Source organism: Arvicola amphibius, chromosome 6 (assembly GCF_903992535.2).
Source record: "Arvicola amphibius chromosome 6, mArvAmp1.2, whole genome shotgun sequence".
Lineage (NCBI taxonomy): Eukaryota > Metazoa > Chordata > Mammalia > Rodentia > Cricetidae > Arvicola > Arvicola amphibius.
This window is the reverse complement of record NC_052052.2, coordinates 62,629,376-62,653,722: the sequence shown is the minus strand read 5'-3', so window position 1 is coordinate 62,653,722 and position 24,347 is coordinate 62,629,376. Positions and strand designations below refer to the sequence as shown.

The window sequence follows — 24,347 nt, the reverse complement described above, 5'->3', positions numbered from 1 at the left end:
AAAGCCCAGAGACAGATATTGGTGTTCAACCTGAAGATCAGAAAAGCAAAAGCAGCCAAGCCACTAGAGAGCTCTTACTTTGAAATCTGCAGACTGAAAGAGAGCAAGTTACTATCTCAGCTCGCCTTATATTCCTCTCTAGTGGGGTTAAAGGCATGCACCACCACCACCTGGCCTCTGCAGCTAACTACTGTGGCTGCTGCGATTAAAGGTGTGTGTCACTACTGCCTGGCCTGTGTGGCTGATCAGTGTGGCTGTTTTGTGTTCTTTTCTTCAGGCTAGCTTTATTTATTAAAATACAAATATCACTACAGTTCTGTTGTAGGAGGCGGCTTGTTTGCTCCTGGCTCCCTACACCTGAAATAATCACACAGAAACCATTTTATTTGAAATACTGTTTGGTCAATAGCTTAAGCGTATTTCTGGCTAACTCATATCTTAAATTAACCCATCTCCACTAATCTATGTATCGCCACATGGCTGTGGCTTACCAGGTAAAGTTCTGGCTCCTCTGTTCCCGGTGGTGGCAACATGGCTTCTCTTCAACTCTGCCTTCTTTCTTTTAGCATTCAGTTTAGTTTTTCCTGCCTAGCTAAGTTCTTCCTTGCTATAGGCCAAAGCGGATTCTTTATTCATTAACCAATAACAACACATAGACAGAAGGACCTCCTATACCACAGTTCCCCTGAAAACTCATGTTTAAATGGAATCCCAGACATGTTTGTGGCACAACACACTTGCCAAGGTCAGACGACAACGTTCCCCACCATTGTACCCGCTGCGCTGTGTGCTCCAGCCTGCCTAGCTCATGAGCTTCTGATGCTTGTCCAGTCTCCTTCCTCACCTTAGGGGTGTGCACCACCACAGCCAGCTGTTTTCTCTTTTTAAATCTGTGTTCCAGGGATGGTACCCAGGTCATCAACTTTACACAATGCTGTGACCTGTTGACCATCTCATTGGTCCTGTTTTTAGCTGTAGTAGTCTGTCAACTTATCATTTATCCTGTTTATATCCAGCTCCTTTTTTTTTTTCTGTCCTCATCAAAGATGCAAGTAAAGCACCTAATTGCTTTTTCCTGCACTTTAGTATCTGGCTTAAATCATTGTTTCTGTTACTACTATCAGCTTTCTTTTTCTCTGAGTGGCAATGAGGATTTTAGGTTAAAGAGAAGACTATGTAGTAAAAAGATACCCATGAAACAAAGAAAAAAATGATGGGAAAAACAGAATCAAAAACTTATAATGTAGACACACACACACACACACACACACTACACGCCAAGCCATGTGACCCCTTTGAAGCTTATAACTCATTAACAGAAAAAAATAAAAAACCAAAAACCATAATTGAATTGTTGAAGTACTAAAGAAAGAACTCAAAATCCTGCATTAAGAAAGTGATTAGTGTGGGCTCTTCATGGTGTTGCATGCTTTCAATCCTGGCCCTTGGGAGGCAGAGGCAGGTGGATCTCTGAATTCAAAGGGCAGCCAGAGCTACATAGGGAAACCCTGTCTCAAAAATAAAAAAAAAAAAAAGTGATTTCAAAGAGTTTTCAAGAAGCAGAAGATCATGATAAGAAAGTCAGTTTGAGACCTTGAAAGAGAACATGGAGCTGGGCAGTGGTGGTGCATGCCGTTAATCATAGCACTCAGGAGGCAGAGGCAGAGGCAGGTGGATCTCTTTGAGTTCGAGGCCAGCCTGATCTACAGAGCAAGTTCCAGGTCTGGCTCCAAAGCTACAGAGAAACCCTTTCTAAAAAAAAGGCAATGTGGATGAAATATTTGATACCATGGAAAAGGAATTTAGCAAGGAAACTGGGATTCTGAAAAAAAAAAGGTGGAAGACTGATAAATTAAGTAACATACATTTAAAGGATTATTTTATCTTTCATGAAGTTTTAAATTTCTAATATTTCTGATTTTTTTCCTCTCTAAAATCTTAATTTTCAGATGGGGATGGGGCTCATTTGGTAGAGTGTTTGTCTAGCGTGCACAAAGCCCTGGGTTTGACACCCCCACCTGACCCCAGCATCACATAGAAGGGAGCATGGTGGTGCATTCCCGTAATCACAGAACTCAGGATTAGATTAGATCAAGTAAAAGATAAACTATCATGGGCTGAACACAGATTCCAGGGAAACTAGCTCCCTCTTCTGGCCCCCACAGGCACTTCATGCACATGATACACAGGTGTACTTGCAGGCAAAACACCCATGCACATACAATAAATAATACAATACAAATAAAGGTTAAAAAGCTCAGGAAAATACAATATGTTATATGGAACTATAAAGAGGTCTTCTCTGGGAGTGGGAGAGGGAACCAGTGGAGGACAAGAGAAGGCACTGGATGTTGGTTATGGTCAAAGTCCATGAAAACCTGACCATGAAACCCATCATTTGGCACAATGAATGAATGCTAATAAAAGGGCACAAAGGTGACTATGAGTTAATGTTCTTGTCAGTAACTGCTTGAAGGTGTGGTACTGATGCAGGTCACAATAGTTTTATATTTATATAGTGCTTAATGTTCTTAAAGCTGTTTTTACATGTGAAAGGTACTTTCCAAACAGTTTTCAGTAGCAAATTATACTTGGATTCTGATAATGTTCCATGAGTGACCAGGACTTTTTAGAAGCGTGTATATGCTATATGGAAAGTGATGTTACAGGGAGTAGCTTTGGAGGCCCTTAAGGATGGATCCCTTCATTGTGTCCCCTTCCGTTTGTTTCCCTGGTAACCCTAGAACGGGGAACCTCAACTCCATTTTCCCCAGGATTTGAAACAACATATAAGAAGGTGGAGATAGCAGGGCTTTGTTGAGGCGCTTTAAGGGAAAATGCCCTACCTCTGGCCCTGGGTGAACACATGCTGTTTTGATCTGTTGCAAACATTGAAACATTAGATCCATTTTCTCCTTCCTTAAGTGGTAATATAGGTGGTCCTGCCAATCACCTGTCTGGGAAACCACCCAACAGGAAAACTGATACACCTGAAGACATGCTGGGGAGATGGGAAGAATAATTTGAGTTCTAACTCAAAAAAGGCATAGTTTTCCTTCTTTCTATCTCCTTTTCTTTAGGATAATGATAGAAAGCCTAAGCAGGCTCCCCCCATGCTCTGGGGTTTGTTGCTGTTTCTTTGAAGCCCCTAGTCCCTTCTACCATGCAGCTGCTTGCCAGTCTGCACTGCTGGAAATGCTGGCTTTCGTGGACCCTAACTCAAAAAGGAATGGCTTTTTTCTTCTGTATCTCTGCTTTCCCAGCAGCTGCTGAGATTTATAACATCCCTGCCCTGTTGTTTTCTAAACTCTAATAAAATGTCCTTGACTTCTCAGTCTCTTTTTAAATGATTTTATTAAGGAAAATTAAAAGGACAAAAACCAAAAAGGGGAACTTGGATTTCTAGGTAACAATGATACTTAACAGTCTTTGATAGAGAACTGTAATTGAAATTATGTACCTAGGTTCTGTTTCAAGTGCCCCCCCTCCCCGCTCTGTGTTTGTGTCCATGTATGTTGGTGGAGAAAGAGGGATCTTTTAAAGCAGTGTTTCTCAACCTCGCTAATGCTACAACCCTTTAATACAGTTCCTCATGTAGTAGTAACCCCCAACCATGAAATTATTTCATTGCTACTTCATAACTATAATTTTGATATTGTTATGAGCCATACTGTAAATATCTCTGTTGCTTTGTAGTCTGAGGTGCTCCTGTAAAAGGGTTGTTTGTGCCAAAGGGGTCGCAACCCACAGGGTGAGAACCACGGTTTCAAAGCCTTGCAGTGAGAATGAGGATCCTAGATTATTTTAGTTATTTTGAAAATTGTAGAGAAAATGAAACAGAGCCATCTAGTGGCTATAATGTTAAGAGCACTAAGCAACAGTTAAGTACTATGAGCTCACATTAATGTCTCTCAAGGGTCATTATTAACTGTTCAAGCTAATCAGCTCTTATCACAAAGGGACATATCCATTTGTCTTCCTAAATACTTATGCATGTTAATGACAGGAGAAAGGATATATGACAGCTGAACTACAACATTGTTGCAAATAACCCAGAGGTCATTTGAACTAGTATAACATTTTAATGTCCTATACATAATTTTAGCTGTAGTATTTAGTGATCACACTTATTAAATTATAAAAGTCACATGTACATTCTGAAACACTGTGGAAAAAGGTCAAAGCGTCTCCTGACTCTACAGGTTAACCTGCTGTTATAACTGACACGCAGATTTTCCTCAGTAACGACTTTTAGTTATTAATGGCTTATAAACTGTTGAATCAAAAGTAAATTATTTTCCAGGAGCAAGATAGTGCTGTGCAAAATATGCAGAAAAAAGTGGAACAATTAGAAGCAGAACATATGGACTGCTCTGACCTTCTGCGGCGACAAACGAGTGAGCTTGAATTTAGCACTCAAAGAGAAGAGCGCCTGAGAAAAGAATTTGAGGTATGGCTTATCAGTTTTATAGCAGCTGTTTGTTATTCATGCAGTGACTTTAGGAAAACTGGGGACAACTTCTGTTGTATAGTTGACTTCTTTGAAAATTAAAAAAATTATTATGTATACAGTATTCTGCCTGCATGCCAAAAGAGGGCACAAGATTAAGTTACAGATGTTGTGGGCCACCATATGGTTGCAGGGAATTTAGCTCAGGACCTTTGGAAGATCAGCCAGTGCTCTTAACCTCTGAGCCATTTCTCCAGCCTCCTTGAAAAAATTTTTTCACTTTCTTTTTTTCTTTCTTTTTATTGATTTTTATTGAGCTTTACATTTTTCTCTGCTCCCCTCCCTGCCTCTCCCTTACCCCCTTCATCCTTCCCCTGAGGTCCCCATGCTCCCAATTTACTCAGGAGATCTTGTCTTTTTCTACTTTCTACTTACTATGTAGATTAGATCTATGTAAGTCTCTCTTAGTGTCCTCATTGTTGTCTAAATTCTCTGGGATTGTGATTTGCAGGCTGGTTTTCTTTGCTTTATGTTTAAAAACCATCTGTGAGTGAGTACATGTGATAATTATTTTTCTGTGTCTGGGTTACCTCACTCAAAATAATGTTCTCTAACTCCATCCATTTTTCTGCGAAATTCAAGGTGTCATGGTGTTTTTCTGCTGTGTAGTACTCCATTATGTAAATGTATCACATTTTCCTTATCCATTCTTCAGTCGAAGGGCATTTAGGTTGTTTCCAGGTTCTGGCTATGACAAACAAGGCTGCTATGAACATAGTCCTTGTGGATATATACCTAAAAGTGGTATTACTGGGTCTTGAGGAAGGTTGTTTCCTAATTTTCTGAGAAATCGCCACACTGACATCCAAAGGGGTTGTAAACCAGCTTGCATTCCCACCAGCAATGCATTAGTGTTCCCTTTTCCCCACAACCTCTCCAGCATAAGTTGTCATCAGTGTTTTTGATCTTGGCCATTCTGACAGGTGTAAGATGGAATCTCAGAGTTGTTTTGATTTGCATTTCTCTGATGACTAAGGATGTTGAACATTTCCTTAAGTGTCTTTCAGCCATTTTAGATTCCTCTGTTGAGAGTTTTCTGTTTAGGTCTGTACTCCATTTTTTTTATTGGATTATGAGTTCTTTGTATATTTTGGAGATCAGATCTCTGTCTGATGTGGGGTTAGTGAAGAACTTTTCCCATTCTGTAGGCTGTCGTTTTGTCTTATTGACTGTGTCCTTTGTTTTAAAGAAGCTTTTCAGTTTCAGGAGGTCCCATTTATTAATTGTTTCTCTCAGTGTCTGTGCTGCTGGGGTTATATTTAGGAAGTAGTCTCCTGTGCCAATGTGTTCAGGTGTACTTCCCACTTTCTCTTCTATAAGGTTCAGTGTGGCTGGCTTTATGTTGAGGTCTTTGATCCATTTGGACTTGAGTTTGGTGCATGGTGATAGATATGGATCTGTTTTCATTCTTCTACATGTTGATATCCAGTTATGCCAGCACCACTTGTTAAATATGCTTTCTTTTTTCCATTTGATAGTTTTTGCTTCTTTGTTAAATATCAGATGTTCGAAGATGTGTGGATTGATATCCGGGTCTTCTATTCAGTTCCATCTTTGAAAATTTTTAGATCCTAGTAAACTATTTTTTTCATTTCACCCTAATTAAAAAATCTAGTCATTAAATTTTTATTTATTTATTTACTTGTGTGTGTGTGTGTGTGTGGTTACATGCTTGCTGTGACACGTGTGTAGCTATCAGGGGAGAACTTGCAAGGGTTAGTTCTCTTCCTCCATCATCTGGGCTGGGCCATCAGACCTAGGTTGTCAGGCTTGGCAGCAAGCACCTTTACCTGCTGAGCTCCCTCACACCTGCTATATTTTAAAATTTACCTATTTATTTTAGATACAGGATTTCATGCTCTAAACCAGGCTGGCTTAGAACTAACTGTGTAGTCAGGAGATCTTGAAGTCATGACAGTCCACTTCCCTCAGCTTTCTGTGTTTTGAGATTACAGGTGTGTGCAACAGACCCTGCCATCAGTGCAATGAAGATCTTGGCTTGAGCAAATAACTGGCATTTCCATTTCTTGAATGGGAGAGGTTAAGATTGGCATGCCTGTTAAATATTTGGGTGGAGAGATCAGGCAGCCAGTTGACCAGAAGGGCTAGGACTTCTGGAAACTTTACTCTGGGGGATGTGAAAATACCACACAAGTTTTCTTCGGAGATTTCAAATGTTGCAGTACAGGACTTCGCGTTTCTATAATTTCTCCTCAGAGCCATTTCTTAATTTCTGTGTTAGTTGTTATAAAATGAAATGCAGCATGGTGTCATACTTTGTGTGGTCTTGCCTCTGACTTAAGTCTGCTCATTTCTTCTTTTCTCTTTGCTGTGTATTTCCGTGTCTAGCCTCTGATTAGGTTTCTTCTTCAGCATATGAATCTCCAGTATGTGTGATGGTTAGGAAGGGGCAGTTTTTGTGGTAGGGCTAGATGTATAGAGCTCCCTTTTCATCTTGCTGATTAAAAAATGAGATTTAATTTGTGTATCATAAGTTTACCCATTTGAAGTGTACAAATTACTGGGCTCTGGTATATTTATAACATTGTGCAATTATCACAATTTTATAATGTTTTCACCACCCTGGTGAGAAACTTCATCCTCATTACCATCACTGTCCTATTTCTCCATCCCTTGCAACTGTTAATCCGCTTCCTTTCCCTGTAGACTTACCTCCTTTAGATAGTTCATGCATGTGCAGCTGCAATATTTGGTCTTTTGTGGTTGACTTTTTCACTTAGGTTAATGTGTGTAGTGTTTAGACATGCTATAGCATGTATCATTTTTTGGTTCCTCCTTATGACTGAATGGTATTTTTCTTACATCTTCTATATGTATATATTAGTTGATGGACATTTGTATTATTTCCACATTTTGGCTAATAGTAACAATGTTGTAATAAACATTTATGTCTAAGTTTTATAAGGGTATGTCATCAATTATCTTGGGTTTATAACTAAGGATGGAATTGCTGAGCATGATAGTTGACCTTAGTTATTGACTGGGTTAAGGGATACCTAGGACTGTGAATTGTGTGTTTGTGGGAACATTTCAAGGGAGGGTTAGAACATGGGGCAAGGGCTGGGGAAAGGACCTACTCTGAATGGAGTGGTATCTTGAAATGTCAGGCTGCTTAGGTGAGGAAGGCACTTCAGAGAAAGACAGCACCTGGGCCCTCAAGCCCTTTTTCTAAGTGTCTGTGTCCATCACTTCTGTGGCACACTGACCGCACACCCCTTTTCTTTGTCCTTTAAACAGGGATTCAAAAAGGCGCCCCTCTAAGGAGCTGGCTGGCTTTCAGCACTGGATCAGGTGTGCTGAGGTGCCTATTCTTTGCCTTCCTAGTGTGTAGGTGGCCATCATAACCGAGTTCCTATTGTTTAAACCAACCTAATAATTTCCTTTTATGGTCTACATGTATCCTGTTGGTTGTGTTCCTCTGGGGAATCCTGGTAATATACCAGATCACATGGTAATTTCCTGGCATTGAGGTGTCAGATTGCTGTGTACTGTTTCATACATTGGCTGTTCCCCTTTCTCCGTATTTCCACTAGCCTAATTAATACCAGCCAGTTTTTAAATGAAAAACACCATAGCAAGTGTAAAATGCTGTTCACTCTTCATGAGGTTAAATACCATGCCGTTCACTTACTGGTCATTTGTGTATCTTTTTTGGAGAAATATCTGTCCAGTCCCATTTTCCAGTTCTCGAGTGGGCTGTTTGTACCACACTAATAAAAGATGTGTACACTGGCTGGGCAGTGGTGGTGGACACCTATAAACTGAGCACTCGTGAGGCAGAGACAGGTGGATCTTTGTGAGTTCAAGGCCAGCCTGGTCTATAGAGTGAGTTCCAGGACAGCCAAGTTATACAGAGAAACCCTGTCCAAAAACAAACAATCAAAAAAAAGTTCAAAGTGAGGAAACTGGGTGTGTAATATGTAGGAATTCTCCTTGGTAATATGAAGTATGAACTTTGCAAAGATATATTTACGTGCTTACTAGAAATAGAGTAATTTTTACTTGGTTAAAGAATGTGTTTAAAAGCGGGCGGCGGTGGCGCACACCTTTAATCCCAGCACTCGGGAGGCAGAGGCAGGCGGATCTCTGAGTTCGAGGCCAGCCTGGTCTACAAGAGCTAGTTCCAGGACAGGCTCTAGAAACTACAGGGAAACCCTGTCTCGAAAAAACAACAACAACAAAAAGAATGTGTTTAAAGAATCAGATTATATTCTAAGTAGCACTTTAAATATTTTTCACTCTGTTAAATATCTTTTCTGGCTAATAAAAGTTGTATGATGATATTTTATATACTTTAAAAATACCATGTAGTTATATATGGCTTGTTGAAAAGGTTGGTATAGAGTCAATGCTTTGAATATTAGAATAAAACCATTTAAATGTCAGTTAGGAATCTATCAAACCTTGCACTTACCTTTAAAAACATTTTAATTACTTTATAGTTGTGGAACAGCATTAGGTAATAGTGGGTTTCTTTTCATTGCTCATTTAATTATTAATTTAATACTTAAAATAGTTTATTTTTATTTTATGTGTATGTCTGTGCACATGTATATATGTATACCACACGCACACCTTGTGTTTTTGGAGGTCAGAAGTGGGCATTGGATCCCTTGGTACTGGAGTTAGTGATGTTTGTGTGTCACACGTGGGTGCTGGGAACTAAACCAGTGTCTTCCACAAGAGCCACAAATGCTTGTAACTACTGAGCTATCTCTCCAGCCCTACATCTATTTAGTTTTCTTAATTTTGTTTATTAATTAATTTATTTTTGTGTGTATATGTGTAGGTGTGCATGTGCCAAAGCACATATGTAGAGGTCAGATGCCAACCTGCAGGAATTGGTTCTCTTTTTCATATATATATATATGTATGTATATTCTGGGGTTTATACGCTGGTCATTATTCTCGTCAGCAGAGTCTTTACCTGCTAACTCTCCTATCAGCCTTGTTGCTAAATTTAAGTGAGCCACTTTTGACTTATTGGGGAAAGAATTTAATGTTTATACTTGAAGATGTACCTATGAGTAGTTATTAATTTTCCTCCTATAAAGTATTTAATTGCTGTGATATCAGTTGACTTCTGCTAAAGGTCTAAAATTATTTTAGGTTAATTTTAATTTTTTAATTTGCTAGAAATTTGAGTTAATTGCTTTTATGTATGTATACATGTATTTCATGTATGTATGTATGTGTGTTTTGTTCTCATGGATGTCCATGTACTAAATGTGTGTCTGGTACCTGCAGAAGCCACAAGAGGGCCTTGAATTCCCTGGAACTAAAGTTACAGATGATTGTGAATTGCCACATAGATACTAGGAATTGAACCCAGGTCCTGTAGAAGAGCAGCTAGTGCTCTTAACCAGCTAATTTTAGACTGATATATGGCTATTCTTAGTGATGTGGTATAGGTTTTTGTTCCTGTAATACAATACATGGAAGAAGCAACTCCAGGGAGGAGGTATTTATTTGGTTTTAGGGTTTGCCGAGACAGTTCCCCATGGCAGGGGAGCATTGGGAGCTGCTCCTAACTGTTGTGGAGCACACTGGCAATCAGGAAGGGAGTGGCCTTGGCAGAAAGGGCTGTGTTATACCACACAAAGCTTCCCTAGAAACCCACTTCCATTAGCAAGGTCCTACCTCTTAGAGCTCCCACAGCCTTCCAGGGCAGTGCGACCAGCTGGGAGCAATGAATTCCCCCCCCCCCCCCCCCCCCCCCCCCCCCCCCCCCCCCCCCTCCCTCCCTCCCCCCCTCCCCTCCTTCTTCCTTTTCTTTCACATTTATTCACCTCTGTGGTGTGCGTATGTGTTTACCTGTACTTGTCACTGTGAGCATGTGGGGGGTCAGTTCTTTCCTTCTAGCACGTGGGTTCCAGGGACTGAACACTTTTGTTTATGGAGTCAACTCACTTGCCCCACAGTTTTTATTTTTATTCTATTTATAAAACTTGGATCATTTACTCATCTGTTAGTTTTGTATTTAGATGCCTTTAAATTTTGTTTTATTTTGAAATGAATACATTTAGCTGTTTGCCCAGATGATGACATAATGAATAAGAAGTTAAATTTCCAAATAAAATTCTTGCTAGTTTTATATTCAACTTTGTAGACTATTACCAATAATTCTAGTTACTTAAATAATTGTAAGTTGTTGACCAAGATTTCTGTCCCACCAGGTCCCACATCTGCTTAGTCTCAAATAAACACACAGAGGTCTACATTAATTATAAAACTGGTTGGCCTAGTAGCTCAGCTTCTTATTAACTAATTCTTCTCTCTCTCTCTCTCTCTCTCTCTCTCTCTCTCTCTCTCTTTTGGTTTTTCGAGACAGGGTTTCTCTGCAGCTTTAGAGCCTGTCCTGGAACTAGCTCTTGTAGACCAGGCTGGCCTTGAACTCACAGAGATCTGCTTGCCTCTGCCTCCTGAGTGCTGGGATTAAAGGCGTGCGCCACCACCGCCCAGCTTAATTCTTACATCCTAACCCATTATTCTTGTCTGTGTCAGCCATGTGGCTAACGTACCTTTCATCAGCAAGGCATTCTCATATTGCTCCCTCTGCTTCTGGGTGATGGCTGCAGACTAATCTTTCCTCTTCCCAGAATTCTCCTGTTCTTGTTGCCCTGCCTCTACTTCCTGCCTGGCTACTGGTCAATCAGCATTTTATTAAACAAGTACAAGAAACAAATCTTTACAGGGTAAAACCATTGTCCCACAGCAGTAAGTGATATTTTAAAAGAATTAGAGCAAAATCTATGACAAAGAAGAAATTTTCTAATAATTTAATAAAAACATTTTAAATATCAGTAGTATCAAGCTAAAGCATGTAATTTAAAGGACAGTTAGCCCAGTAAATGGTTCAAATTTTGGTGAATCTTTAAAGTTAAGTTAACTAATTAATTATTTTTTGGTGTATATTTTATGACAGTTACATTGTATGAAGGTAGTACCTGGGTAAAAAACTGCTTAGACATCCGTATACATAACATATTTATAAAATGTGATACCATTGTGTGGCTTTGTCATTATAACATGGATCGATGGTTTCTTAGATTTAAAAAAACAAGCTCCCTGTCCAACTTTACAAATGCAGTGCTATATTTTGTGGAGCCAAGGAAAACGTGAACTGGAAAAAGAATATCTGTGGCTTTTGTAAAGCTCTTTATAATAAGGAGAGTTTATTATCATGGGAAATAAGTCTTAATACAATAAAAAAAGAGACAAGAGACCATGCAAACCTAATTCAGAGAGAACGGAGGAGTCTGCTGCGGGTTGCAGTGGGGAGAGACGGTCTGAAAATAAGTGCTGCCTTGCTCCTGTCAGTCATGTTCTGTTGATGAGCACAGAGGCAGGGAGGTAGCCTTAGAAACTAAATGCCTGCTCGTCTTGAGGGAAAAGGGGAGGGCAAATGCCCTTCAGTGTTCCTAATACCCATGAAGGTGGCCTCTAAGTCCATTTTTTTAAAGCCTTCATACATTTGTAGGGCATTATTTTTAAGGGCTTGTTTGTGCTAATTGCCAACTATAAAGTAGGTACATGACAAAGAACTTGGATTGTATGTTCATATGTACAAGTATTATACATTTAAACATAATATGTTATGTTCCTAATGGATTTTGAAGTTAGAAATAAGTAAAAACTTGTAAAATACTTATTTTGAAGAAAATTTTAAAGATTTTGGTTACATTTGTTTATTTGTTCATAATTTATTTATATGTGTGTGTGTCCTCACATGTTCATGTGCTGTGGTATACATGTGGAGCAGAGGACAGCTGACAGGAATTTGTTCTGTCCTCTGCTTTAGGGTCCTGGGGTCACACTTAACTCTGTAGTCTTGCAGCAAACAAAGGCAGTTTTAGAAGTTAAGGTAGTAATACCACACTAAGCAGAAGCTGTGATCCACAGATTTTAATTTTACAATATTCCCATTTTTGTTATCTGATTTCTTGTTACTAATACCTAAAAGTGTAGTAGGGAGGCCGCTTGTTGGTTCCCAGCAGCTCAGTAGCTCTGACCTGAAATAGTCAAACAGAAACCATATTATTTAAATCACTGCTTGGCCCATTAGCTCTAACTTCTTATTTGCTAACTCTTATATTATAATTTAACCTATCTCCATTAATCTGTGCATCACCACGAGGTCATGGCCTACCAGCAGAGTTTCAGCACATCTGTCTCCCGTGGTGGCTCCATGGCTTCTCTCTAACTCAGCCTCCTTTCTCCCAGCATTCAGCTTAGTTTTCCCTGCCTACCTCTATTCTTTTGCCCTATCAGGCCAAGCCAGTTTTCTTTATTAATTAGCCAGTCGTATTCACAGCATACAAAGGGGAATCCTACATCATAAAAGTAATAGAAATTGTGTCCACTGAACTGTTTATAAAGTGAGTAAATCTGTTTTGTTATTCATTCCTTGCTGAGTAAGAAAATTGGTGTCAAGTTATATTTTTATATTGATATGTATTGGGGCACATGCAGAAGTCAGAGGATTTTTTAAAAGAGTTGGTTCTTTCCTTCTTCCACATGGGTTCAAGTTCAGGTTATCAGTTTGGAGGCCAGCCCCTTTATCTGTTGACCATCTTACAGAGACACAGCAAGGTGAGTGCTGACAGCCCATGTTGGGTGGGGCTGTAGTGCGAGGACCTGTTTGACCCCCGAGCCTACAGAAGCATGTACTTGTGACCTCAACACTAGGGAAGCAGACACTTTGGCTCAGTGTCTGTGGGGTCTCTGCAAATGCTAGGGTTGGCAGAGTAACAATCCATGTGAGGCAAGAAGGAGTCCCTTTCAGCATGACTCAGTAGCTGGTGTTGGTTCAGACTTCTAGAACCTGACACCAGGCAGTTTACTTCAGTCATGATTAAGTACAGTACAACTTTGGAAAAAAGTTTCCTGATGACAGTTACCACACTGAAGCTCAAGTTGTAGCTATATTGAAACTCTTTTGCAAAGTACGTGTGATACGCAAGATATAGAATCCATTCTTATGGACGGAGGTACTGGCTTTGTTGGAGCCTAGTCTGTTTGGATCCTCACCTTCCTAGACCTGGATGGAAGTGGGAGGAACTTGGACTTCCCACAGGGCAGGGAACCTTGACTGCTCCTTGGACTGGAGAGGGAGGGGAAGGAGGAATGGGGGGAAGGGGAGGGAAATGGGAGGATGGGAGGTTTGTAATAATAATAATAAACTAAAAAAAGAATAGATCCTGTAATTTAAGGACCTAGGGAAAGATCTGGTGTGCCTAGGTCATCATAGAGGTCACCAGGCTAACTTGCACATATGGGCATCTCCCCTGAGGACGATTCTGTTGACTGAGAAACAGTGCTCAAGATAAAGGTCTAGGAGGAAGAACTTGGATAAACATAATAGTCTGGGGACTTAGGCTATTAATTTCCACTCCTAGTTTTCTAGATAAAAAACAGGTATATATCTCGTCCCTGCATGCTTAGCATTCCTGGTTTCCCTAGTGCTTATCTGTGAGCGCAGAACCTCACGTCCTCTACAGCTGTCCAGCCTAATTGTCAGGTACCAGGACAAGAAAAGATCATATTTTAAAAAATAAGGGGACAGACCTGAAGAATGATGGTCAGAGTTGACCTCTGGCTTCCACATGCATGCCTATATACATATATGTATACATGTATACACATGCATATATATATATCCCATGAAAACACACACACATACACACACACACACACCTACCTCTAAGTGCTAGAGATAGATAGTTCAGTCAATTAAATGCTTGTTGTGCAAACTGAGAAACCCACAAAAAAGCCAGGTGTGACTGTGATTCATGCATACTTGTTATCAAGGAACTGGGAAGACAAGAGATAGGAGGGTCCCTGGGACTTGTTGGCCATCCACCCTAACTGAATGGGCAAACCATAGGTCCCAGTGAGAAATTCTGTTTGAAAAAAATGAAACAAGGTGGGTGGCTCCCAAAGAATAGCACCAAAGATTATCCTCTGGCCTCTACATACATGTTCATATACCTGCACACACATGCATGTGCATCCCCACATGTTCCCACATATGTACCCCTACACAAATATGCATTTGCATGTGCATACATGCACATAAACATGTACACAAAAGAGTCCACATTAATGGTCAGACTAATTAAATAATGCTACCTTTAAGATAGTTGACAGTAAAGTGATTGAACAAGGATAATCAATAGTAAAGAACTCATTCTTATTGTGTCCCCACAATATATGGCTCTGGGTAAATGGTGTGGTACAGTACTTCTGTCTTTAAAATAACTGGAAATGTTGATTCTTGGGAGGTCTTTTTGATAGTAAAAATAACTTGGAGGTCTTTGGGTGTTTGCTTTTTATAAGTTCTTGCATTTATAAGTATTTTTTTGTGTGTACTTGCGTGTTTGTGTACTGTAGTACACATATGGAGGTCAGAGGGCAACTTTTTGGAGTCAGTTCTTTCTTTCCACCATGTGACTCCCAGGGATCTAACTCCGGTTTGGTGGCAAGTACCTTTTGAGCCATCTCACAAGATTGAAACCTTCAGTTTAAAGGCTCAAAGTTTAGCTGGTTGTGGTATTACACACTTTTAATTCCAGCACTCAGGGGCAGAGGCAGGCGCATCTCTGTTAGTTCAAAGGCAGTCAGGCTATACAGTGAGACCTGTCTCAAACCCAAAACAAAACAAAACAAAACAAAACAAAAACTTAAGTTTAGTGACTGTTTTTCCTTTTCTGTGCAGTCGAGGAATAATATTGTGGTTAAATATTAACAAATGTATAATAAAATTATTCTTGGCCTTTAAAATATAACAAAATAAAATGGATTATTGAAGAATCATTAATTATTAATTAATTAGTTTGTGATGATCCGGTTCCTTAGAATCACCCTTAGCAGATGAATTATTACCATATTGGTTATGAAGTTGTCCAATAACAGGAATTACTAGATAATAAAATCTGGAAAAATAATTATCACTTTCCATTTACCTGAGTTATTGATATTTTGTGGCAACTGCAAATGTCTGGAACACAATCCGGACTGTCTCTCTCTCTCTCTCTCTCTCTCTCTCTCTCTCTCTATGTATCTTCTATCTTCTGTCTATCTATTATCTATCTACCACTAGGGATCAGTGGCTAATTAATAGGTACTTGGGTGAGACTGCCTCCCCAGTTTTCTTTCTTGCTGTTTGTTTTATGGTATTTATATTTATATTATGTAATGCATAGAAAAATTTGCTTGACTAATTCCTTTTAGTCCACATACAGCCTCCTAAGCTAAATATATTGTATTCGAGGAGCAAAGTTGTCTAGTTCAGACTTTGAGCACATTCACTGGCACACATTTTCATAGCTGTCATGACTTTAGGAAAAAGCCCGTGTGAGCTGGAGAACAGACGCAGTGTGGGGAACATCTGGGTGTGTTTGCTTGGTTCCACCGCTGAGCTGGGTTGGGCGCTCATGCCTGCTTAGTGCTAAGTGATGTGCTCCCGAGGCTGGGCAGGAGGCTGCCTTCTAGACGTGGTTCTAGAGGATTGGACACTCACTCTCTCTCTCTCTCTTTTTTTTTTTTTTTTTGGTTTTTCGAGACAGGGTTTCTCTGCAGCTTCTGGAGCCTGCCCTGGAACTAGCTCTTGTAGACCAGGCTGGTCTCAAACTCAAAGAGATCCGCCTGCCTCTGCCTCCCGAGTGCTGGGATTAAAGGCATGCGCCACCACTGCCTGGCGACACTTACTTTTTTTTTTTTTTTTTTCATTTTTTTTATTATTAAATTAAGATATATGCTTCCCTGCTCCCATATCCACCCTTCCTATATCCCAAGCACCCCATTCCTCCGAGCTCCCCCCGTTCTCCCCTTCACACTTTTCTCTCCCCATCTTCCCTTGGCCCAGTCTTGCCCAACCCTCAAGTTCCCAATTTTGCCTGGCGATCGTGTCTACCTCCAATATCCAGGAGGATTACTATATCTTTTTTTGGGAGTTCACCTTCTTATTATCTTCTCAAGGATCCCAAATTTATAGGCTCAATGTCCTTTAATTATGGCTAGAAACCGACTATGAGTGAGTACATCCCATGTTCATCTTTATGGGTCTGGGTTACCTCACTCAGAATAGTGTTTTCTATTTCCATCCATTTGCCTGCAAAATTCAAGATGTCATTGTTTTTTACCGCTGAGTAGTATTCTAGCATGTATATATTCCACAGTTTCTTCATCCATTCTTCCACTGAAGGGCATCTAGGTTGTTTCCAGGATCTGGCTATTACAAATAATGCTGCTATGAAGATAGATGAGCATATGCTTTTGTTGTATGATTGGGCATCTCTTGGGTAGATTCCCAAGAGTGGAATTGCTGGGTCCTGGGGTAGGTTGATCCCGAATTTCCTGAGAAACCGCCACACTGCTTTCCAAAGTGGTTGCACAAGTTTGCATTCCCACCAGCAATGGATGAGTGTACCCCTTACCCCACAACCTCTCCAGCAAAGGTTATTATTGGTGTTTTGGATTTTAGCCAATCTGACAGGTGTAAGATGATATCTCAAAGTTGTTTTGATTTGCATTTCCCTGATAGCTAGGGAGGTTGAGCATGACCTTAAGTGTCTTTTGGCCATTCGAACTTCTTCTGTTGAGAATTCTCTGTTCAATTCAGCACCCCATTTTTTAATTGGGTTAATTGGCATTTTACCGTCTAGTCTCTTGAGTTCCTTATATATTTTAGAGATCAGACCTTTGTCAGTTGCAGGGTTGGTGAAGATCTTTTCCCAGTCAGTAGGCTGCCTTTGTGTCTTAGTGACACTGTCCTTTGCTTTACAGAAGCTGCTCAACTTCAGGAGGTCCCATTTATTCAATGTTGCCCTTAAAGTCTGTGCAGCTGGGGTTATGCGTAGGAAACGGTTCCCTGTGCCCATTTGTTGTAGAGTACTTCCCACTTTCTCCTCTATCAAGCTCAATGTGTTCAAATTAATATTGAGGTCTTTAATCCATTTGGACTTGAGTTTTGTGCATGGTGATAGATATGGATCTACTTTCATTCTTCTACAGGTTGACATCCAGTTATGCCAGCACCATTTGTTGAAGATGCCCTCTTTCTTCCATTGTGTACTTTTGGCTCCTTTATCAAAAATCAGGTGTTCATAGGTTTGTGGTTTAAGATCCGGGTCTTCTATACGATTCCATTGGTCAACTTCTCTGTTTTTATGCCAATACCAAGCTGTTTTCAATACTGTAGCTTTGTAATAGAGTTTGAAGTCAGGGATGGTAATGCCTCCAGAAGAACCTTTATTGTATAAGATTTTTTTGGCTATCCTGGGTTTCTTGTTTTTCCATATAAAGTTGATTATTGTCCTCTCAATCTCTGTGAAGAATTTTAATGGGACCTTGATTGGGATTGCATTGAATCTATAGATTGCTTTTGGAAGAATTGCCATTTTTACTATGTTGATCCTCCCAATCCACGAGCAGGGGAGATCCTTCCATTTTCTGGTATCCTCTTCAATTTCTTTCTTCAAAGACTTAAAGTTCTTGTCAAATAAATCCTTCACTTCCTTGGTTAGAGATACTCCCAGATATCTTATGCTATTTGTGGCTATTGTGAAAGGTGATACTTCTCTGATTTCCCTCTCTGCTTGTGTATAAAAGGGCGACTGATTTTTTGGAGTTGATCTTGTAACCTGCCACGTTACTGAAGGAGTTTATCAGCTGTAGGAGTTCTTTGGTGGAGTTTTTGGGGTCGCTTATGTATACTATCATATCATCTGCAAATAATGAAAGTTTAACTTCTTCCTTTCCAAATTGAATCCCCTTGATTCCCTTATGTTGTCTTATTGCTATTGCTAGAACTTCAAGCACTATATTGAAGAGATAAGGAGAGAGTGGACAGCCTTGTCGTGTTCCTGAATTTAGTGGGATAGCCTTGAGTTTCTCTCCGTTTAATTTGATGTTAGCTGTCGGCTTGCTGTAAATAGCTTTTATTATATTTAGGAATGACCCTTGTATCCCTAATCTCTCCAAGACCTTTATCATAAAAGGGTGCTGAATTTTGTCAAATGCTTTTTCAGCATCTAATGAGATGACCATATGGTTTTTTTCCTTCAGTTTATTTATATGATGGATTACATTGATAGATTTTCGTATGTTGAACCAGCCCTGCATCTCTGGGATGAAGCCTACTTGATCGTAATGGATAATTTTTCTAATGTGTTCTTGGATTCGGTTTGCCAGTATTTTATGCAGAATTTTTGCATCAATGTTCATGAGTGAGATTGGCCTGTAATTCTCTTTCTTGGTTGAGTCTTTGTGTGGTTTAGGTATCAGGGTAACTGTAGCTTCATAGAAGGAATTTGGCAGTGACTCTTGCGTTTCTATATTATGAAATACCTTAAGGAGTATAGGTATTAGGTCTTCTTGGAAGTTCTGGTAGAATTCCGCATTGAAACCATCTGGTCCTGGGCTCTTTTTGGTAGGGAGGTTTCTGATAACAGTTTCTAATTCTTCGCGACTTACAGGACGATTTAGAGCATTTACCTGGTCCTGGTTTAACTTTGGTATATGGTATTTATCTAAAAAACTGTCCATTTCTTTTACATTTTCCAATTTTGTGGCATACAGGCTTTTGTAGTAAGATCTAATGATTCTCTGAATTTCCTCTGTGTCTGTGGTTATGTCCCCCTTTTCATTTCTGATCTTATTAATTTGCTTGTTCTCCCTCTGCTGTTTGATTAGTTTGGCTAAGGGTTTGTCAATCTTGTTGATTTTCTCCAAGAACCAGCTTCTTGTTTCATTGATTCTTTGGATTGTTTTCTGTGTTTCTATTTTGTTGATTTCTGCCCTCAATTTGATTATTTCCAGTCTTCTACTTCTCCTAGGTGAGTCTGCTTCTTTTTTTTCCAGAGCTTTCAGGTGTGCTGTTAAGTCACCAATGAGCGCTTTCTCCGTTTTCTTTAAGTGGGCACTTAGTGCTATGAACTTTCCTCTTAGCACTGCTTTCATTGTGTCCCATAGGTTTGAGTATGTTGTGTCTTTGTTTTCATTAAATTCAAGAAAGACTTTAATTTCTTTCTTTATTTCTTCCTTGACCCAGGTGTGGGTCAGTAGTTGACTGTTCAGTTTCCATGAGTTTGTGGGCTTTCTGGGGCTAGCATTGTTGTTGAATTCTAATTTTAATCCATGGTGATCCGATAAGACACAGGTGGTTACTAATATTTTTTTGTAACTGTGGAAGTTTGCTTTGTTACCAAGTATATGGTCAATTTTCGAAAAGGTTCCATGAGCCGCAGAGAAGAAGGTATATTCTTTCCTATTTGGGTGGAATGTTCTATAGATGTCTGTTAAGTCCATTTGGTTCATTACCTCCATTAAGTCTTTCAATTCTCTGTTAGGTTTCTGTCTGATTGACCTGTCCATTGGTGAGAGAGGAGTGTTGAAGTCTCCAACTATTAGTGTGTGTGGTTTGATGGCTGCCTTGAGTTCTAGAAGTGTTTCTTTTACATAAGTGGGAGCTTTTATATTAGGGGCATAGATATTCAGGATTGAGACTTCATTCTGATGGATTTTTCCTGTTATGAGTATAAAGTGTCCCTTTCCATCTCTTCTGATTGATTTTAGTTTGAAGTCAACTTTGTTGGAAATTAGTATGGCCACACCTGCTTGTTTCTTAGGGCCATTTGCTTGATAAACCTTTTCCCAACCCTTTACTCTGAGTAGGTGTCTGTCTTTGTGGTTGAGGTGTGTTTCTTGTAAACAGCAAAATGTTGGATTCTGTTTTCGTATCCAGTCTCTTAGCCTGTGCCTTTTTATAGGTGAATTGAGTCCATTGATATTAAGTGATATTAATGACCAGTGGTTGTTAACTTCAGTCATTTTTAGTAGTAGAGTTTGTGTGTTTCCCTTCTTCTAGTTGTGCTGGTGAAGGGTCGCTAGATGCCTGAGTTATTGTGGGCATTGTTGGACTCCTTGGTTTGTGATTTTCCTTCTATTACTTTCTGCAAGGCTGGATTTGTGGCTGCGTATTGTTTAAATCTGTTTTTGTCCTGGAATATCTTGTTTTCTCCATCAATGGTGAATGCAAGCTTTGCTGGGTATAATAGTCTAGGCTTGCATCCATGTTCCCTTAGTGTCTGTAGCACATCTATCCAAGCTCTTCTGGCTTTCATGGTTTCCATTGAGAAATCAGGTGTAATTCTGATAGGTTTCCCTTTATATGTTACTTGACCTTTTTCCTTTGCAGCTCTTAATATCTGTTCTTTATTCTGTATGTTTTGTGTTTTGATTATTATATGGCGTGGGGATGCTTTCTTTTGATCCAGTCTATTTGGTGTTCTGTAGGCTTCTTGTACCTTCATAGGAACATCCTTCTTTAGGTTGGGGAAGTTTTCTTCTATAATTTTGTTGAATATGTTTTCTGGGCCTTTGAGTTGTAATTCTTCTCCTTCTTCTACCCCAATTATTCTTAGGTTTGGTCTTTTCATGGTGTCCCAGATTTCCTGAATGTTTTGTGTTAAGAATTTGTTAGATTTGTTTAATTCTTTAATCTGTGAGTTTATTTCCTCTATAGTATCTTCAGAGTCCGAGATTCTTTCTTCCATCTCTTGTATTCGGTTGGAAATACTTGTCTCTGAAGTTTCTGTTCGTTTACTCAGAGTTTCCATTTCCAGTCGTCCCTCAGATTGTGTTTTCTTCAGTACCTCCATTTCATTTATCAGGTCTTGTACTGTTTCCCTTACCTGTTTGATTGCTTTTTCTTGTTTTTCTTGTTTTTCTTGGGTATCTTTGAGCGATTTATTTATTTCGTCTACCTTTTTGTTTGTCATCTCCATTTCTTTATGGCAGTTTTTTACCTCCTGTTTAAGGTCCTCTATTATTTTCATAAAGTACTGTTTAACGTCGGTTTCTTCTATATCTTCTGGGGTAGGGTGTTCAATTCTTGTTGTTTCGGGATGTCTGGCTTGTGGTGATGTCATATTGCCTCTCATGTTGTTGGAGGAGCTCCTGCATTGGCGCCTGCCCATCTCTTCCTTCAAAAGGAGCCCGGAAGCGTTTGGTGTCCTAGACCAATCTTTGCTGTGACTGAAACTGGTTGGATCTCCCCAGTGCCAGAGGAGGACCTATTCCTTGCGTCACAATCTGAAGAAGCCCGCACTTCCTTAAAGGAATCCTCAGACCTGCCTGGAGGCCAGAGTCTGACCCCTTTGGGTGGATGGCCTTAGAACAGGAGCAGGACACCTGAGAACACTAAGGAAAACTTGGGAGACACAGGGACCGGGGAACCGACACAAGCCTGCAGAGGGAAGTGGGGGTAGGGGGGTCTGTGCTCTCTTCCAGGGCAGGTTGCTCCAGGGTCCGCATTCACTCACCAGTTCAGATGGAATGTCAGGGCACAGGATCAGGGATTCCAGGCAGCCCAGGGTCGCAGCCCAGACAAAAGGGCCAAGGTGGGGGCAGGGCGGGATGGAATACCACACAGCGAACCTGGCAGCACAATCTGAAGGAGCCCGCACCCCTCTGCAGGAATCCTCAGACCTGCCTGGAGGCCAGAGTCTGACCCCTTTGGGTGGATGGCCTTAGAACAGGAGCAGGACACCTGAGAACACTAAGGAAAACTTGGGAGACACAGGGACCGGGGAACCGACACAAGCCTGCAGAGGGAAGTGGGGGTAGGGGGGTCTGTGCTCTCTTCCAGGGCAGGTTGCCCCAGGGTCCGCATTCACTCACCAGTTCAGATGGAATGTCAGCGACACTTACTTTTTTAAGGGCAGTAGGGTATCTGATTATGTTTAATAAGATCAAGTGAGATACAAATCAGATAAAAACAGCTGTATTTATCCATAGTATTTACCAAACAAAATCTCTCAGTGTGTATTTTGTCATAAAGAACATGTCAATCATCAAATAAATAGCAGGATACATATTAAACAAAGAACTACATACTTGGGATGGCAAGATGGCTCAGCAAGTAAAGGCATCTACTACTAAGCCTGGTGACCTGAGTCAGATTCCCAGAGTCCCCATGGGTGGAAAGAGAGAACCAGCTCCTGCAAGTTGTCTTCTGGCCTCTGCATGCACACATCACCCCAGTAAATAAATGTAAAAAGTTAAAAAAGAATCATGTTTGATTTTCTGTGATATGTAGAAGCCTGTTGTTTTCAGTTTTAGTAAACATAAAGATTATTATAACATTTTATTACTGGACAAGTTATATATAGTTAAATTTAAGAATTTGGATTGAATTTGAACTTTAATCACAAGTATGTTTTTTCTGCCAATAATTTTGTGATTATGTTAGAATAAAATATCAATGACACATTTAATGACTTATACTAGCGTTCTTTGGAATTACAGGATGTGTGTCTGTGTGTGTGTGTGTGTGTGTGTGTGTAAATGTGTGAGAGAATTGCAAGTTGGTGTTACTGTAGCACCCTCTGCTGGATTTAAGAGTTAATTTACCAGACTGGAAGATGTAAAAAAAGTTATGAAGGCATTTATTTAATTATGCCTATCAAAAAAAATTCACTCTTGGGAGGTGTTTGTTTCAGACTTGATAATTTTTTATTGCCTTGCTGATTTGTTGATAGCTGTAGCAATACTAAACAGCATGTTAATTTTTTTTTTGGCATTTTGTTCCAGAAAGGAAGGTATGAAAACAAAGGTTTATCTCCAACTTATTACTTCAGTCTATTTGCACTTTGTTCTGTCCTGGAGACTAGAACTTTGGTCCTGATGTTTTTGAGTGGGAACAGATCATTAATTAGTTACTGAATTATACATATAATAAAGAAAATATTTTGTTGATTCTTTTATCAGAATTATGGAATATTATGTATTTCAATAAAATATGTGACTAAAATAATGGCTCCGTTGGTTAAAGTGCTTACCTTGCACTTGACCCAGCCCTGGGAACTGACTCTGGGGCTCTCTGGCTACCCAGGTTAGCTTTCTAGGTGAGTTCCAGACTCACAGGAAGCTCTGTCTCCATCCTCCCTCCAAAAACCCAAACCCAAATCATGCCAGAAAACATGAATGATGTTTGAGAATTAACAGCCAAGATTGTTCTGGTCCCCTCACACCAGAGCATTCATGTATTTGTGCATGCACCGCCCCCCTTGAAAAAAATGCAGGACCAACATTTTGATAAATAAACTTGCTTATATACTTTTGGCAACTGAGAAAAGGACTTAGACATTATTAGACTGATTGAATTTCTTTGTCCTTTATTAGTTTTTAAAATCTTATTCCCAACACCCATAGATTATTTCCTTGTGACTAGCTAGCCTCCTGATCCACAGAATCTAAAATGAACAATATTGTGTATTGACAGAGTCAACTTCATCTTATAGGTTTACATGATTTTGAAGAAGATTTATTTATTTATGGCTGTATTTTATGTGCATGAATGTTTTGTCTGCTTGTACATTTGCAGATCAGAAGAGGGAGTCAGATCACCTGGGACTACTGATACAGATGGTTGTGAGCTGCCATGTGGGTGCTGGGAGTTGAACTCAGGACCTCTCGAAAAGCAGCTAGTGCTCTTAACTGCTGAGCCCCTACATAAATATTTTATTAGTATAGATCTTCCCAGGTTATTACTTACTATAGTCTGTACTATGCATAAGAATTTCTCAGCTATACTATGCTCTGTGATTTGTACCAATAACTCCTGGAGTCCGTTGTTCTGAGAATGTAAAGTCAGAATTTAAAAGGAACTGTTTTTCCATCAATGGGAAACAGAATTTGAGTCATTGTTATATCTTTTCATTATTTTAGTTCTGTTTAGGTGTGTGTGCACACACATATATGTGTGTGTACGTGTATGCTCATATTCGATTGAGAATGGCTTCAATAGGCTCAT

General features: G+C 39.8%; 1 protein-coding gene across 1 annotated transcript in view; it reads left to right on the top strand.

The window, feature by feature from the left end:
* Ccdc171 (coiled-coil domain containing 171) overlaps nt 1–24,347 on the top strand; it is a 350,758-nt gene that overhangs the window by 42,582 nt on the left and 283,829 nt on the right. The window contains 1 exon segment of the mRNA XM_038333866.1: nt 4,304–4,450. Coding sequence (XP_038189794.1) covers nt 4,304–4,450 — 147 coding nt within the window.